Here is a 16,950-nt window from a genome sequence, read left to right on the forward strand (position 1 = left end):
GCCATATTCTTAGCTTTCACAATCCCTCTGAATGGATGCCACATGCTTGCCCTCCCCTCTGCCTCCAGTCTCACACCAGACTGCTTCTTAGCCAGTCCAGCCAGCAGATGGGCAGTTGAGTGGGCGGGGCAGTCCTTAGGAAAGAGCACCACACATGGGCTGAGGCTGCTCCTCACTGAGTGTGGCAAGGTACGTGCCCGCAGTCCTGAGACATTTACCCGCCTGCCAGAAGCAACGCCGCCAGATGCTGGCCCCATTGGCATCTGAAGGGCAGGACACTCAAGCCAATGGATGTGCATGGAAACTCTGGAGCCCTCCCCTCTGCCTCAAGTCTTACACCAGACTGCTTCTGAGCCAGTCCAGCCAGCAGATGCGTAGGTGAGTAGATGGGGCAGCCCTTAGGAGAGACCACCACATATGGGCTGAGGCTGCTACTCACTGAGTGTGGCAAGGTATGTGCTCACAGTCCTGGGACATTTACCCACCTGCCAGAAGCAGCGCCACAGGATGCTGGCCCCATTGGCATCTGAAGGGCAGGACGCTCGAGCCAGTGGATGTGCATGAAAACTCTGGAGCCTCTCAAGGCCTTCAGGTTGATCAGGTCATTCAAGGCTTTGCTCCCCAGGAATGGCTCTGTTGTGGAGGGCTATGTGCCCAGACCAGGTGCACATAGTCCTGGAGGCTTTGCAGAAGTCAAGAGGCAACCAAACCTTGCTGTGTTGTCCCCCTTTGGCCTTACCTTCTTAGGTAAGGTGAGGAGTGGTGGGAGGGGAGAGGTGAAGGATGGGGCCAGCCAGTGGAAGAATCAGCTGGTTCACCAAACTGCATAAAAATTCAGCTACCAGTTCTCCAAAACCGGTGCAAACTGGCTGAATCCCACCACTGTGTTGTACCCCAAAATCTTGCTAAATAATGAGGCTTGGTACCATTTAATGCTGTAAGCCACCCAGAATCATTTTATTACAAGGTGTGTCACAAATAAAATTAATAACTAAACAAGCAAGCAAACAAACAAACAAATATTTCTTCTTAGGAGCGATCTCTCCTTCATGCCCTTCACCACCATGTGCATCAAGGAAAGCCTGCGCCTGCACCCTCCAGTCACAATCATATCTCGACGCTGCACTGAAGATGTGAACCTTCCTGATGGACGAGTTATCCCTAAAGGTATGTGCTATGGAATGCCATCCTTTGTTAATTATCTGTATCTGGCATTTGGATTTTCTTCCTCCCTCTATGACTTTATTCCCTGCCGGCATTAGCAGTGTTTCTGACTACTATGCTATGATATTTTGGGCTCCATGAGGATTAAGCCTGTTATAAAGTGCAAAGTGAGGTGAACTAAGTGCAAACTATTGAATAAGAAAAAGATCCCAGTTGGGAAAGTTGGCCATATACTGTTATTGAGACTGAGTATTAGAGTTCCTTTCACAGTATATATCCAATGTAAGGTAAATGAGACTTTTTGCTTTTTCAAATGCTGCAATGGCCATTTGTAATGTAATAAATCTATACTTAACAAGCAATTATATCACCCCAAAATATTTTTTAAAAATTCAATTATTATGGGTCTTACAGGAATAGATGTTACGCTCCACATTTTGTTCAGGCTTCAATAATCTCATTCTTCTTGAAAATATGTATACTTCTTGTTCCTTCCTGCTGTTTCATTTGTTGCTATTTATAGGTATATCATATCACATCTGTGTGAGAAAAACATGGGTCTTCCTATATCATGTAGTTTATTTATTTATAGTTATTTTTGGACATGGCTTTTCACTGCTCAGGAAACTTTATAATCTTTTCTATGATAGGTCCATCATTATCATTGTTGTAAGCCGCCCCGAGTCTATGGAGAGGGGCGGCATACAAATCTAATGAATAAAAAATAATAATTATAATTATGGATTCCAGGAGTCCCTTTCAGAACTATAACTTTCTTCTGCATCTAGCTATCAAAAAAGGATGACAATTAGAAAGTTGATTCCAAAACCACTAACATTTTTGCCACAAACTGTTCACAGTTTCACCTTAAATTGATTTTGCATTGTGGCAAAATGATTAGGGGCTGTTTTTAAATGCTTGTATGCTGTGTTTGCTGGAACAAAAGACTGTGGTTCTCTGAGGCGATCTCGCTCAATGAAAGAAGTGTTGTGTCCATCCCAAGAAGAATTACTGGGGGAGGGCTGTGGGGGTAATGAAATGACTCTACTGGGAAATGGAGGAACAATGAATGGCCATCATGGAAGATGGAGCAATGAACAAGTGTGGAAAAGCTGGGGGGATGAGAGTAACAGCCGGGTAGTGCATGATGATCCTCTTTATTGGGCAACTTTAGGCTAGTAGCAGAGTTATAAACTGATTTTTTTGTTGGTTTATTGATTATGTGCCATCAACTTATTAAAGGAAGATCTCAGATCTTCTGAAAATCTGTAGCACTAACAAAGCTATGAGACATGCTTGAACAGAAGCACAAACCAACATAATCTTGCCATATTCTTTGTTCTATCTATTAACAACAGCAATTCATTTGCCAAGATCTGTCATACTCATTTACCCATTTCCTGCTTTAGTGAATCTTTCTACCTTTGGTGGTGTCTGGAATTCATTACATTCTTCTCTCTGCAGGGAATGTCTGCCTGGTCAGTATCTTTGGGACTCATCACAATCCTGCTGTATGGCCAGACCCTGAGGTAACATTTTACCCACTTCTTTAAAATTTGTTTCCATCCATTTTGGGTCTGTGTAGAATTCAGCCTGCGAGACTCCCTTCCCCTTGCAGATTGCCTGCTAGGATGTTCTTTTAGAGGGGGTTACTTAATTTTGTTGTGATAATTGAAAAGCTAAGTATTGTTATTTCTAAAGTTAAATCCTGCTTTTTGTTCATTGAGGTATAAGAATCCAGCAAGAAGGTATGTACGTATATCTCTCTGAGGGAGATGGGCAGTTCAAAAATGTGACAAACAAACAAATAAAGTAGAATTCTAAAGGAATTTGAGTACATTACAGTATTCAATTTTGGGGAAATTAGTCAAGAATCAAAGGTCTCTGCATATAACATACACCTTTTAACCTAACGATATAAAAAATACTGGGCATTATAATACATAATACAGCATAGTAATTTAAAAATTAGTTATTTCTCAATATGTATATAAATTAATACTTCTTGCCCACCATTTTCATTAACAAATGGAGTCTCAGGTTTGGTTAGCGAACCAAAACGGCATTCCGAGAAATAAAACGATTCCACGCCTGTGCTTCTCACCGGGTAGGATTTATTAACATGTCTGGATTCAACTCAAATCATTCCAACTCTGAGTCCCTTAGATTACATCCGGGTCAAAACCCCATCTCCCATCCCCACACCGACAAGTGCAGTCATGAGGGCCAATCTTGTGCAGGATTCCTGATTCCTTCCTATGTTTGTTACTATGGCATCTGGAGAAAGGAATGTGTGGTGGAATCTCTCTCTCTCTCTCTCACTCCCAAGCTGTCAGGCCCAATTTAGACTTCACATAATGACTTAGGGCCTGACAGGTGGCCTCCCTTCCCGCAAAAACCCGTCTCCTGGAACGATGAATAAGTATAGGGGTTAGTACTGTTCCAAACCATCCTACCTTCTCCCTCCATGTTCTGGTTAGCTCTGGCCCAGCTCCTGCCCCAAGGACTGTGGGGGTTGGATGTGGGTGAATTTTCGCAGTGTCAGAGGCCAGTGTTACTGCCTTCTTCTGCTGGCAGCGAACAGTTGGTATCAGGAGATGAAGAGGAATTGGACTCAGGGGGAGGCAGTGCAGACTCCTCGTTATCATCCCTGGATTCAGATGATGAACCCTTTATTGACGTATGCAGCCACAGAGCGTTGAATAGAAAGGAGCAGCTGCATAGATATTATCAGAAATAAGAGAATTCACATGTATTTGGGTGTGATGCAACTAATTAGGGCTGCTGATAAAAGGACAGCTTGTCGGTTGCTGCGTGTGGAAGGTTATCTGATTGTCTTTGGAGGAAGAGCCTGGCATTTCAAGAAATCTCTGTTTGTTGATTTTTCAGGACTTTGAAACCAAGCCATAGCAAAGCGTGTTTGTTTCAACTCGTGGAAGAAGGAGGGCTGTGACGTTCTTTACAGCTGCTAGCTAAGTACTTTAGGACTGCTTAAGGGGTTTTACTGCCTACACATTTGTTTTGGAAAGAGTGCTCTTTGCAATACAAAAAGGGTGCTTTGTTTCTTTTGAATTTTGTGAAAAAAACATTGTTTTTGAATTTTCAAGTGTGTGTGTGTCTGAATTTTTTACCCTTGAATTTTCGGGAGGCTCATGCCATAGAGCCCAGCATAACAGAATAATCTTCCATTCCCTCAGACACACATCGTTCTAGTTTTGGGTGTTTTTGTTCCTGTCTGCTTCTCTTTTTCTGGTCCTTGTCTAATCATGTCTGCTGGTATGGAGGAAATGCAGGCAGTGTTTGATGCATTGAGGATGGAAATCCAAACTTTAACACAGATGGTGCTCCAGTTGCAGAACCAGGTGGCTATATTATCTCAGCAGCCTGCCATTCCACAGGTGTAACCAGCAGCTCCTGCTCCACAGCCCCTACCAAGGAGGAAATACTTCATGGCCATAGCTGAAAAGTTTTGGTGCAATCGATGCATGTTTGCAGCGTTCCTCAGCCAGGTGAAGTTATTTATTAATGCACAACTGCCACATTTTCAAAGGGATACAGAGAAGGTGGCATTTCTCTGCAGCTTATTGGCCGGCCCCACTGCCTCCTGGGTGTCTCCATTGCTGGACAGAGATGATTCGATTCTGCAGGATTATACCGCCTTTTGCATCCAGTTGCGATGCCAGTTTTCGGATCCCGTGCAGGAGCAGATGGCCACGAGGGCGTTGAAGCAGTTGAAACAAGGCTTGCGCCCATTAGCAGAATACCTAAGTGATTTTTGCAGTCTTATTGGACAGTTGCATTGGAGTGAGGCCACCTTGATGGAGGCATTCCAAGATGGCTTGTCAGAGACAATGTTAGATGAGCTTGTGCATGAGGCCTTGCCGGACACCCTGGATGAGCTGGAGCAACACTGCTTGGCTATTGAGGCTAGGTTGCTGCTCCAACCTAGAGCAGCAACCTAGGTTAGGCTAGGTAGGTGCGTCAGGCTGGGTGGTCATTCCCCGTGTTTCTGCCGTCACGCCTGTGCCTGCTCCATGGCGGGGTGTGAGCGCTATGCCAATGCAGACCCCAGTTCCTGTACCCCATCGTTTCCTGCCAGCCCTGCCTCCTCGCATGGCAGATCGTCCCCCTTCTATTACGGGTGAGCAAGTCATTTTGCATATGCCTGTCCTTGCAAATGGAGGAGCAAGACTGTTGCCACTGTCTCGATACCTCCCAACCTGCCTGCTGCCCCCCTGACTTTTCCAGAACGGCTTCCAGAGTCTGCGATCAGTGTTCCCACCATAGTCCCCGATTCCCAGATGGTGGGTCCCAAGCCCCTAGTTTCTCTGCCGGCTGTGCAGTTGGGAAATGAATTCAATTAATCTCACGATTAATGTCCAACTCCTTGTGGATCGTCATATTCAATCTATTTCAGCTCTTGCCTTGTGGATTCGGGGGCCACCACGAATTTCCTGGATGAGGTGTTCACACAGAGACATCCATTGCCCTTGTGTCCTGTGAACCCCCCATTGACTGTGGAAATGATAGATGGGCGTGTGTTGTTGTCTGGGCCCATCTGATTCCAGACCTTGCCGGTGCAGATAAGCATCAGGACTCATGAGGAGGCTCTCCAGTTTTACGTTACACGGGGCCTCCATTTCCGTATTGTTCTGGGTTTGTTTTGGTACGGGCGCATGATCCTCATGTGGTGTGGTCGCAGAACATCATCATGTTTTCCAGTCTACAGTGTGTGGACCATCACCGTCGTGTTTGTGCATCGCATGGGCCTGCAATCCCCGCGGCAGGGTTACCTGAGTACCTCACCAACTTCGCGAACGTGTTTAATGAGAAAGAGGCGGATCGGCTGCTGCCGCATCAAACCTATGATTATGCCATAAAACTGTTTACAGATGCCAAGCTTCTGGCTGGTCACTTATATTCTATGTCTGAACCCGAATTAGTGGCCCTCAAGGACTTCATAGACAAAAATCTGACCAAAGGGTTCATCAGGCCCTCGACCTTGCCTTTATCAGTGCCTGTCCTGTTTGTCAAGAAAAAGCCTGGGGACTTACATCTGTGCTGTGACTACCGGCACCTGAACCCTATCACGATGCGCAACCGGTATATTCTGCCACTGATTCCGAAATTAATGGAACGTTTACAGGCTGCTACTGTTTTCTCCAAGATAGATCTATGCATCGCATATAATTTGGTGCATATACAGCTGGGGGATGAGTGGAAAACAGCATTTGGCACCCAATACGGGCATTTTGAGTATACCGTGATGCCCTTCGGCCTCACCAATGCCCCGGCGGTTTTCCAGCATTTGATGAACGATGTGTTCAGGGATATATTACATCATTTTGTGGTCATTTATCTGGATGACATTCTCATGTACTCTTCATCACAGTCCAGTCATGTAGGACATTTGCGCTGGGTGCTGCACTGTTTGTGAGAGCAGCGTTTATATGCTAAGCTGGAGAAGTGTCAGTTTTTGAAGACCACCATCGAATTTTTAGGACATGTCATTTCTCTAGGGAGCATATCCATGGACCCGGGCAAGGTGTTGGCGCTCAAGACCTGGCAACCTCCGCAGAGAGTAAAAGATGTGCAGAGGTTGTTGGGGTTTGCAAATTATTATCGCACGTTCATCCCAGGGTTTGCCAATCTGACCGCGCCTCTCACCCATTTGTTGCAGAAACATGTATCGTTTCAATGGGGTGAGGAGGAGCAGCAAGCCTTTGTGGCTCTCAAGGACACTTTTATGAAAGAGCTGTTGCTGCAGCATCCAGATCCATGTCGCCATTTGTCATGGAGACCAACACCTCTGATGTTGCCGTCGGCGCTGTGCTTCTACAGGCCCGTCCTGAAGATGGCACCCTGTTTCCATGTGCCTACCGCTCCAGAAAACTCACATCCTTGGAGAGAAATTACACTATCTGGAAAAAAGAACTGTTGGCGGTCAAGTCGGCGTTCGAGACGTGGAGACATCACCTCGAGGGCGTCCGGCATCAGGTAGAGGTCCGGACAGACCACAGGAATCTGGAGTATCTGCAAACGGCCTGAAAGTTGAACCAACGACAGATACGTTGGTCATTCTTCTTCGCAAGTTTCAACTTTCGGATCCAATACATGCCAAGTTTCCAGAATCCCAGAGCGGATGCTTTATTTAGGAAACCAGAGTTTTTGCAGCCTAAAGAACCGGCCCCGTTACAAACGATCGTGCCTGCAGAAGCGTTGGCTGCTACCCATGACCCTGTCGACTTGTGGAGACGTATCCGGGAGATGCAATGGGGGGATGGGTTTGTGGCACAGTGGGTGCGGGAGATGATACCAATTCTCCCTGGACATTTGCGGATGGACTGCTCCAGTACTGGGGGTAGTTGTACGCACCAGCATGGCCGCTTCATGGATTGATTCTGTCCCAATGCCATGACAATCCTGGGGTGGGTCATTTTGGCTTGTTCAAAACCTTGGACTTACTTACCCGAACATTTTGGTGGCCGCGGATCCAGGATGACGTTCAATCTTATGTTGCCACATGTGAACGGTGTCGTGCAGCCAAGTCGGCTATAGGAGCCCCACCAGGATTGTTGCAGCCATTGCCAATGCCCACGAGGCCGTGGGGAGTTGTGTCCATGGACTTTGTCACACATTTGCCCCTGTTGTCGAGGTTCACCACAGTGATGGTGGTGGTTGATATGTTGATGAAAATGGTACATTTCATCCCCTGTCACCAGGTGTCCACAGCACACGTCACAGCTCAATTATTTTTGCTGCATGTATTCCGGCTCCATGGACTTCCAGATCGGGTGGTGTCGGACCGAGGAACTCAGTTCATGGCATGGTTCTGGAAGGAACTCATGTCTGCATTACAAGTCCAAGTTTGTCTTGCTTCGACCCAGCACCCTCAGACTGATGGTGGTACCAAGAAAACCATTGGCATTCTGGAACAATACCTGCGGTGCTTTGTGAGAGACTGGCAGTCTGACTGGTCACGTTTCCTTCCGGTAGCTGAGTTCGCGTTTAACAACTCCCGGCATACCTCCCTAAGACTCATGCCGTTCTATGTGAATTACGGATTCCATCCACGTTTTTTCCCATTGACACTTTTAGATTCCCCGGTCCCAGCAGCATAGGATTTCCTATTGGAACTTCACACGGTTCACGAAATGGTGAAGCGTTACTTGATTAAGGCCAAAGAGGACTACAAGCGGGTTGCTGACCGATCCTGGCGAGATGTCCCTCCGTTGGCCGTTGGTGATCAGGTGTGGTTGTCCACAAAGCACATCACTTCGGAATTGCCTCGCCATAAATTAGACCCACGCTTCATGGGCCCTTTCCAGATTGAGAAGGTCATCAATCTGGTGGCATATCATCTTACCTTGCCTGCCAACATGCACATTCACCCCATTTTCCATCGTTCGCCTTTGGTACCTGTTCACCCTGACTGCCCGCTTCGTCCAAGTGTCCCCCTTTTGCCTGCACCCTGTGTTTGAGATCACCTGCTCGATGTCATGATCCATGCCATCTGGGACTCCCGTTGGGTAGACGATTGTTTTCAATACCTCATTCAATGGGTGGAGGGCAAACCAGACGATTGCTCGTGTGTGGAAGCTGCCTTGATTGATGCTCCTGCCCTTGTTCAGGTTTTTCATGTGCAATTTCCACAGAAGCCCCATCCCTTGCACTGGAATTAGGGGAGGAGCCTTCCGGGGGAGATGGTGTTGTGGTTAGCTCTGGCGAGCTTCTGCCCCAAGGACTGTGGGGTTGGATGTGGGTGAATTTTCGTAGTGTCAGAGGCCAGTGTTACTGCCTTCTTCTGCTGACAGCGAACAGTCGGTATCAGGAGATGAAGAGGAATTGGACTCAGGGGGAGGCAGTGCAGACTCCACATTATCATCCCTGGATTCAGATGACGAACCCTTTATTGACGTATGCAGCCACAGAGCGTTGAATAGAAAGGAGCAGCTGCATAGATATCAGAAATAAGAGAATTCACATGTGTTTGGGTGTGATGCAACTAATTAGGGCTGCTGATAAAAGGACAGCTTGTCGGTTGCTGCGTGTGGAAGGTTATCTGTTTGTCTTTGGAGGAAGAGCCTGGCATTTCAAGAAATCTCTGTTTGTTGATTTTTCAGGACTTTGAAACCAAGCCATAGCAAAGCGTGTTTGTTTCAACTCGTGGAAGAAGGAGGGCTGTGACGTTCTTCACAGCTGCTAGCTAAGTACTTTAGGACTGCTTAAGGGGTTTTACTGCCTACACGTTTGTTTTGGAAAGCATGCTCTTTGCAATATAAAAAGGGTGCTTTCTTTCTTTTGAATTTTGTGAAAAAAACTATTGTTTTTGAATTTTCAAGTGTGTGTGTGTCTGAATTTTTTACCCTTGAATTTTCGGGAGGCTCATGCCATAGAGCCCGGCATAACACTCCAGGACCCTTTGGCTTGTTCAGATAATTCTCATGGAACTGTCGCGAACTGTAAGAGATTAAAGTCCGTTAAGACCTTAACCCCGCAGAGGCGATAGATAGAATCCTAGTCATTTGTTCAAAACAAGATTTCTTTATTATAAAAACAAAAATAAAACATGTCTCGAGGGACAACATAACAAATACGTCTTCACCTGATGGAGGATAGAAAAAAAGAATGGAGAACAATGAAGAAGAAGGAGGAAGTGATGTGAGATTTGGCAGGATATTACATCATAATAGGAGGATCTTAGTAAGGCACACACAGTTAACTCTTTCATTACTAAATGTCTCTGGGGGCAGGCAAATATTCAGCGTGACACCCCTTCTTTGGCAGTCATCACTAACATTGTTCACATAAGGCACATTTTATTGCATAGGTATTCGTGTTGGTCAGCTGGCAGTGGTTTATTCAGCACGTCAGCTATTTGTTCAGTTGTGGGCACATAATGTAATTTCATGAATCCTTGTTTCACATATTGTCTAGCATTCTTATATCTTATGTCAATGTGCCGTGAACACGCTCCAACATATTCAGTTTCAGATATGAAGGTAACGGAGCGATTGTCCTCCATAATAACAATTGGTTTCATAGGATCACTCCAAATACTATCAACGAGAGCAGAAACACAAGTTAAAGCATTGCAACAGTCAGAAACACAGGCATATTCTGACTCAGTAGAAGAACAAGAAATAAAGTTCTGCTTTTTAACTTTCCAATAAATTGGACAACCATTTAAAAACATTATATAACCAGAAGTACTTTTTTGTGTTTCTTTGTCACCTGCCCAATCAGAATCTGCGTAACAAACTTACTCAGGAAACTTGTTGTGTTTTGGTTCTAAGAACAACTTCATGTCTTTTGTGTGCTTCATGTATCTCAGCAATCTCTTTATGCATGTCCAGTGAAATTTAGTAGCTTTGCCAACGTACCGTGACAAAAGATTGACACTAAGTGAAATGTCGGGTCTTGTCCAACTGCTAATGTATAACAGTGACCCAATGACTGAACGATAAAGTGTTTGATCTTCAAATTCAGGACTATTCTGTTGTGTCAACTTGTAAAAATCTGTTTGCATTGGAGAGTGACATGGATGTGCATCAGTCATGTTGCAATTTTGCAAAAGTTGATCAATTTTGTTTTCTTGTGAGAAGCTAAACCTCTTCTGAGTTCTTTCAATCTGAACACCTAGATAATCATGAATGTGCCCTAAGCTTTTCAATGTAAAATGTCTTTCTAAACCTTTTACAAAAACTTCACTCATACGTTTGTTTGGACCAATGTAAACAATGTCATCAATGTTTTTTTTATTTTTATTTATTGTTAGAGTTGAAAGGGACCATGCAGGTCATCAAGTCCAACCCCCTGCCTGAGCAGGAATCCTAAAGCACCCCAGCCAAATGGCAGTCCAATCTCCTCTTGAAAGTGTCCAGAGTTGGGGAGTTCACAACCTCCACAGGCAGGTTGTTCCACTGGTTGATCGCTCTGACCGTCAGGAAGTTCTTCCTTACTTCTAGGTTGAATCTCTCCTTGGTCAGCTTCCAGCCGTTGTTCCTCGTCCGGCCCTCTGGTACTCTGGAGAATAGAGTGGCCCCCTCCTCTTTTGGCAACCCCTCATATACCTATATACAGCTATCATGTCCCCTCTGGCCCTCCTTTTCTCTAGGCTATCCATGCCCAGTTCCCGCAATCTGTCTTCGTAAGTCTTGGTTTCAAGTCCCCTAATAATTTTGGTTGCTCTTTTCTGCACCTTCTCCAGAGTTTCAATGTCTCTTTTGAAGTGTGGTGACCAGAATTGGATGCTGTACTCCAGATGTGGTCTGACCAGGGCGTAGTAGAGTGGTATTAATACTTCCCTGGTCTTGGAGTGTATCCCCCTGTTAATGCAGCTTAGGATAGTGTTGGCTTTTTTGGCCACTGCTGCACATTGCTGGCTCATGTTTAGTTGATTATCCACCAAGACTCCAAGATCTCTTTTGCAGTCACTACTGCTGAGTGTGGTTTCTCCCAGGCTGTATGTGTGTCTAGGTTTTTTTTTACCAAGGTGAAGGACTTTGCTCTTGTCGACGTTGAACATCATGTTGTTATTGTGGGCCCATAGTGTTAATCTATCCAGATCTTTCTATATTTTAAGCCTTTCCTCTAGGGTGTTGGCTACCCCTGCCAGCTTGGTGTCGTCTGCGAATTTGATTAGTTCCCCTTCTACTCCCTCATCCAGGTCATTGATGAAAATATTGAAGAATACAGGGCCCAGGACAGAACCCTGTGGTACCCCACTGCCTACCTTCTTCCATGTGGATTTGGAACCGTTGAGGACAACTTGTTGTGTGCGGTTGGAAAGCCAGCTGTTTATCCATCTGCATGTGTTGTAACCTACCCCGTTTTTTTCTAATTTGTGGATTAGGAGGTTGTGGTCAACTTTATCAAAAGCTTTGCTGAAGTCCAAGTATGAGGTCTACTGCGTTGTGTTGGTCCACTGATTTGGTTATGGTGTTGAAAAATGATATGAGGTTGGTTTGGTATGATTTGTTTCTGACAAACCCGTGCTGGTTGTTGGATATAATGTTCTTTGTTTCTAGGTAGTGACAAAGTTGTTTTTTAATGATTTTCTCCAGTATTTTTCCAGGTATAAAAGTCAGACTGATTGGTCTGTGGTTGCCTGGGTCAGTCTTTTTACCTTTTTTGTGGATGGGGACTACGTCAGCTCGTTTCCAGTCTTCCGGAAAGTCTCGAGTGGTCCAATGTACACAAGTATAATTTCATAAACGTTACCTTGCCCTTTTGTAAACACGCATTCATCAGAGTTGGACTTAATAAAGCCCATTGAATTTAGCTTGTCAATGAGACACCTGTGCCACATTAAAGCAGATTGTTTCAAACCATAAAGACGTTTTTGCAGGTACCAGACATCTCCTTCTCGATCCTGGAAACTCGGTGCACCCTTCACGTAGATCTCTTCATTTAAATCAGCATTCAGATAAGCAGTTTCAACATCAAATTGGTAAACTTCTAAATTCAAGGCAATAGCTGTGGTTAAAGCAATTTTGACACTTTCATTTTTAACAGTAGGTGAAAATGTATCTGTGTAATATTCTGGATAAACTTGGGAGTAGCCTTGTGCTATAATCTTGCTTTGTATATTTTCTCACCATTTGGTTTTTGTTTAATTCTGTAGACCCATCGTGTGCCAATAATCTTCTTGTTCGTTGGAGGCTCAACATATTTAAACACTAAGTTTCTTTAAACTGTCCAGTTCAATTTCCATTGCTTCATACCATTTTTCTTGTTCAGACTCAGGTAAATGTCTTATTTGAGAAACGTTTTCAGGAGGAAGTGTAACATTGTTGCAAAGAAAAGGAAAAGATTTTTGTAATACTTGCTGTTGGTATCTCTTTGGAGGAATTCCTTGTGTGGTTCTCTTGGAACGTCTTGGAACTGTAGTCCATCCTTCATCTTGGTCATCTCCACCTCCAATTTCATTGCTAGTAACATCATCTGCGACTTGTGAAGACTGTGCATCATCTTTTTGAGAAACAACATCTGGAAAAGCTGCTTGAGGATCAGGTTGCGCTGTACCTTCAACATCATATTTGGGAAAATAAACTGAAGTATCATTACTGTGTATTCTGGACCAATCTGTATTTTCTTCAAATTTAGCTGAATTAGAAATAACAACTGTGTGATTAGAGACAGCAAATTCATAATACTTAGAACTTTGATCAAAACCTATAAATCTCAGTCTTTCTGCTACTGGACCTCCTTTCTTTCTCTGGACCAACGGAATGTTGACCATGGCATATGAGCCAAAAATTTGGAGGTTTTGGATATCAGGCTTCTTTCCGTGCAGCATGTAAAAAGGAGTTTGATTTATAACACTGCTCTAAATACGGTTAACAATGTAATTGGCATACCTTAGTGCTTCACCCCAATAGAAATTGTTGAGATTAGCATCTTCTAGAAGACAACAAAACATAGTCTATAAAACGCCTTGTCGTCATTCAACCACTCCATTTTGATCTGGCGTGTAAGGCGCTGAAGTTTGGTGATGGATTCCATTTCATCTCATCCATCCTTGGAATTGCTGGGACATAAATTCTCCACCACGATCACTCTGTATTCTTCTTATGTGGACACCATGTTGATTGTAGACATGTGCAGCAAAGTCTTTAAAGATCTGAAAGGTCTCTGATTTTTGTTTCATTAGGTACACAAAACCATATCTAGAATAATTATCAACAATAGTTAAAAATACTTACAATTACCTTTAGTAGGCCGAAATGGACCGACAATGTCGGTATGAACCAAATCAAAAATGTGTGTGGACAAACTTGTGGCATGTTTAGCAATAGGTGCTGCTTTGGATTTTGATTTGTTACAAATAGAACAATCTAAGTAAATTTTGCAATTACTATTAACCTTAAACCCATTAACAAATTCTGGCATCTTGGATAAAACTGCAAAGGATGCATGGCCAAAACGACGGTGCCAACAGTGAACACACCTGGAATGAAAAGATTTGTTTGTTAGTACAGGCTTAACATTTGCAACATTATGCAAAACCTCAGATTTGTTTTGATTAACCTTTTGAACTTCATTGGCTTTAGGAGCCTTTGTTTCTGGAGTAGCAACAGGTTTTCTCTCTGAGCCTGTGCTTTCATTTTCTGGAACTTTTATACTTACTTCAATTTTCATCTGAGGTTTTGGTTTTAAGTAGTAGACACCTCCAATTGGAAAAGCATGAGCAACAACTGTCCCATTCTTGATAATGTGAACTTCCTTTTCTAAAAGCATAAGTTTATAGCCTAGGTCTTGGTTTAGGTAATACATACTGAGTAAGTTGCTTGTAGCTTCTGGAATGTATAGAACACGTGGAATCATCTGGTCTAATTCTTTTGTGTAAACAGTTCCTTCTCCTTCAACTTTGCATAAGTGATTTGACACTGAATATAGTTCTTTTATGTCAGTCTTAGGTAGTTCTGTGAAAAGTTCTCTTTGGTAAGTAATGTGAAAAGCTGCTCCGCTATCTAAAGTCCATAAACATCGAATGTCATGCTCAGGATCTTATTGTGGAATGTTGTTCAGGACCAGAGAACCGATGGAAGGACGTGGTTCTTCTCTGGAACTTCATCGAGGTGATCTTTAGTTGCTGGAGCTTCTGTGTCTGCCGCCCCGGAATCTGTTCCTCTGGGCTGGACAGGATATTGAGAGCGTTGAAATTCAGCATATTGAGAGCGTTGCGTATCAGGGTATTGAGAGCATTGAAAATCTGTTCTTCTGGGCTGGCTATACACTGGATATCTAGGAGCGTAGCCCCTTGGTTGGTAACTGTGACTTATTGGAACTCTGGAAGCAGTTGCTCTGGATCTAAGTCTTCCTAGCATAATAACTTCTTCTTCTGTTAAAAGTTTGCAAACTCTGGAAGTGGTGTGTTGAGCTAAAGGTATGTAGTTATACAGTGGTACCTCATGATATGAACCCCTCGTCTTACAAACAACCCGAGATACGAACCCGGGGTTCAGAAAATTTTTGCCTCTTCTTACGAACTTGTTTCTTCTTATGAACCCGCCGCCGCCGAGAAGCCCCGCCGCCCGGCTGTTGCTTTTTGAAACAGCCGGGGGGCTTCCCAGCAGCCTCCTGAACCCGAACGCCAAACCCAAACTTCTGGGTTTGGCGTTCGGGAGGCCGCTGAGAAGCCCCCTGGCTGTTTTAAAAGATAACAGCCGGGCGGCGGGGCTTCTCAGTGGCCTCCTGAACCCGAACGTTTGCCGAACCTCCGGGTTTGGGGTTCAGGAGGCCGCCGAGAAGCCCTGCCGCCTGGCTGTCACCTTTTAAAACAGCCGGGGGGCTTCTCAGCGGCTGGAAGTTCAGGTTTGGCGTTCGGGTTCAGGAGGCTGCTTGGAAGCCCCCCGGCTGTTTTAGAAGGTGACAGCTGGGCTGCAGGACTTCCCAGCGGCCTCCCGAACCCGAACTTGTGCCGAACTTCCAGGTTCGGCATTCGGGAGGCCGCTGGGAAACCCCGCCGCCTGGCTGTCACCTTTTAAAACAGCCAGGGGGCTTCTCGGAGGCCTCCCGAATGCTGAACCCAGAAGTTCAGATTTGACGTTTGGGTTCAGGAGGCTGCTGGGAAGCCCCCCGGCTGTTTTAGAAGGTGACAGCTGGGCGGCGGGGCTTCCCAGCAGCCTCCTGAACCCGAACTTGTGCCGAACTTCCAGGTTTGGTGTTTGGGAGGCCGCTGGGAAGCCCCACCGCCTGGCTGTCACCTTTTAAAACAGCCGGGGTGCTTCTCAGAGGCCTCCCAAACACCGAACCCGGAAGTTCAGGTTTGGCGTTCAGCGTTCGGGAGGCTGCTGGGAAGCCCCCCGGCTGTTTGAAAAGGTGACAGCTGGGCGGCGGCGTTTTTTTGCGGGAGTTTTTTTGTTGCATGGATTAATTGACTTTACATTGTTTCCTATGGTAAACAATGTTTCGTCTTACGAACTTTTCATCTTACGAACCTCCCCCGGGAACCAATTAGGTTCGTAAGACGAGGTATTACTGTACTTTGAAATAGCATCTTTCCAATCATCATTTAATGAGCTAATGATGACGCTGTTCATTTGAATATTATCTATATTGTAACCTCTTTCAATCAATTCCTTTTGCATTGCTAAGCGTTTAGACAAATGTGCAGCAGTTTTCTCTCTAGGGTTTAATTTTGTAGTAAAAAATTCAGAAAACAATAAGCATGTTCCTTCAGCTGAAATTGGTCTATAAAGTTCATCTAGAACTGTGATCAAGGCATTTGCAGTGATACCATGTGAAAATCTAACTGATAAATCTGTATCCATTGACATTAACATTAATGTACTAGCTCTTGTGTTTAAAGCCCTTTGCTCTTCAGTCCACAGTCTATTTGGTGGATTGAACGCCATGTGATGAACACCTTCACTGTGTAGTCTTATTCTAATTTCATGTAACCAAGCCTTATAATTTTGTCTATTATTCTTTAATCTTGACTCACCTTTCAATGGTGATGAAACAGGAACTTGCCTTTGAACTGCAGCTTGTGCTGCTACTGGTTGTTGCATTTGAGAAGCTGGAAACCACAGTTGTTGCTCCTGTCGCATCTGCGTACTTTGGCTTCTTTGTGGTATTTGCGGTTTATCTGCAGGGTAGTAGTGCACTACATGGTCCCTTTGCTCTGTTGGAACATTTGAAATGAAATCTCTAATGTCATAAAGATTTTCAGACTGCATTTGCTTAATTTGGCCACTAGATGATGCTGCAACATTACTTTTGGCTTTTTCATCTTCTACCTTAAATTCATTTCTATACCACCGCATTTGTATTTCTTGA

At 44.5% G+C, this 16,950-nt stretch overlaps 1 protein-coding gene across 4 annotated transcripts in view; it reads left to right on the forward strand.

The window, feature by feature from the left end:
* Window positions 1–16,950, forward strand: part of CYP4F22 (cytochrome P450 family 4 subfamily F member 22) — a 204,238-nt gene that overhangs the window by 139,863 nt on the left and 47,425 nt on the right. For all 4 annotated transcript variants that reach the window (XM_070741740.1, XM_070741742.1, XM_070741738.1 and 1 more), the window contains 2 exons: window positions 1,034–1,167; window positions 2,629–2,693. In XM_070741740.1, coding sequence (XP_070597841.1) covers window positions 1,034–1,167; window positions 2,629–2,693 — 199 coding nt within the window. The remainder of the gene's footprint in view (window positions 1–1,033; window positions 1,168–2,628; window positions 2,694–16,950) is intronic.

The sequence above is a fragment of the Erythrolamprus reginae genome, chromosome 2, assembly GCF_031021105.1.
Source record: "Erythrolamprus reginae isolate rEryReg1 chromosome 2, rEryReg1.hap1, whole genome shotgun sequence".
NCBI lineage: Eukaryota > Metazoa > Chordata > Lepidosauria > Squamata > Dipsadidae > Erythrolamprus > Erythrolamprus reginae.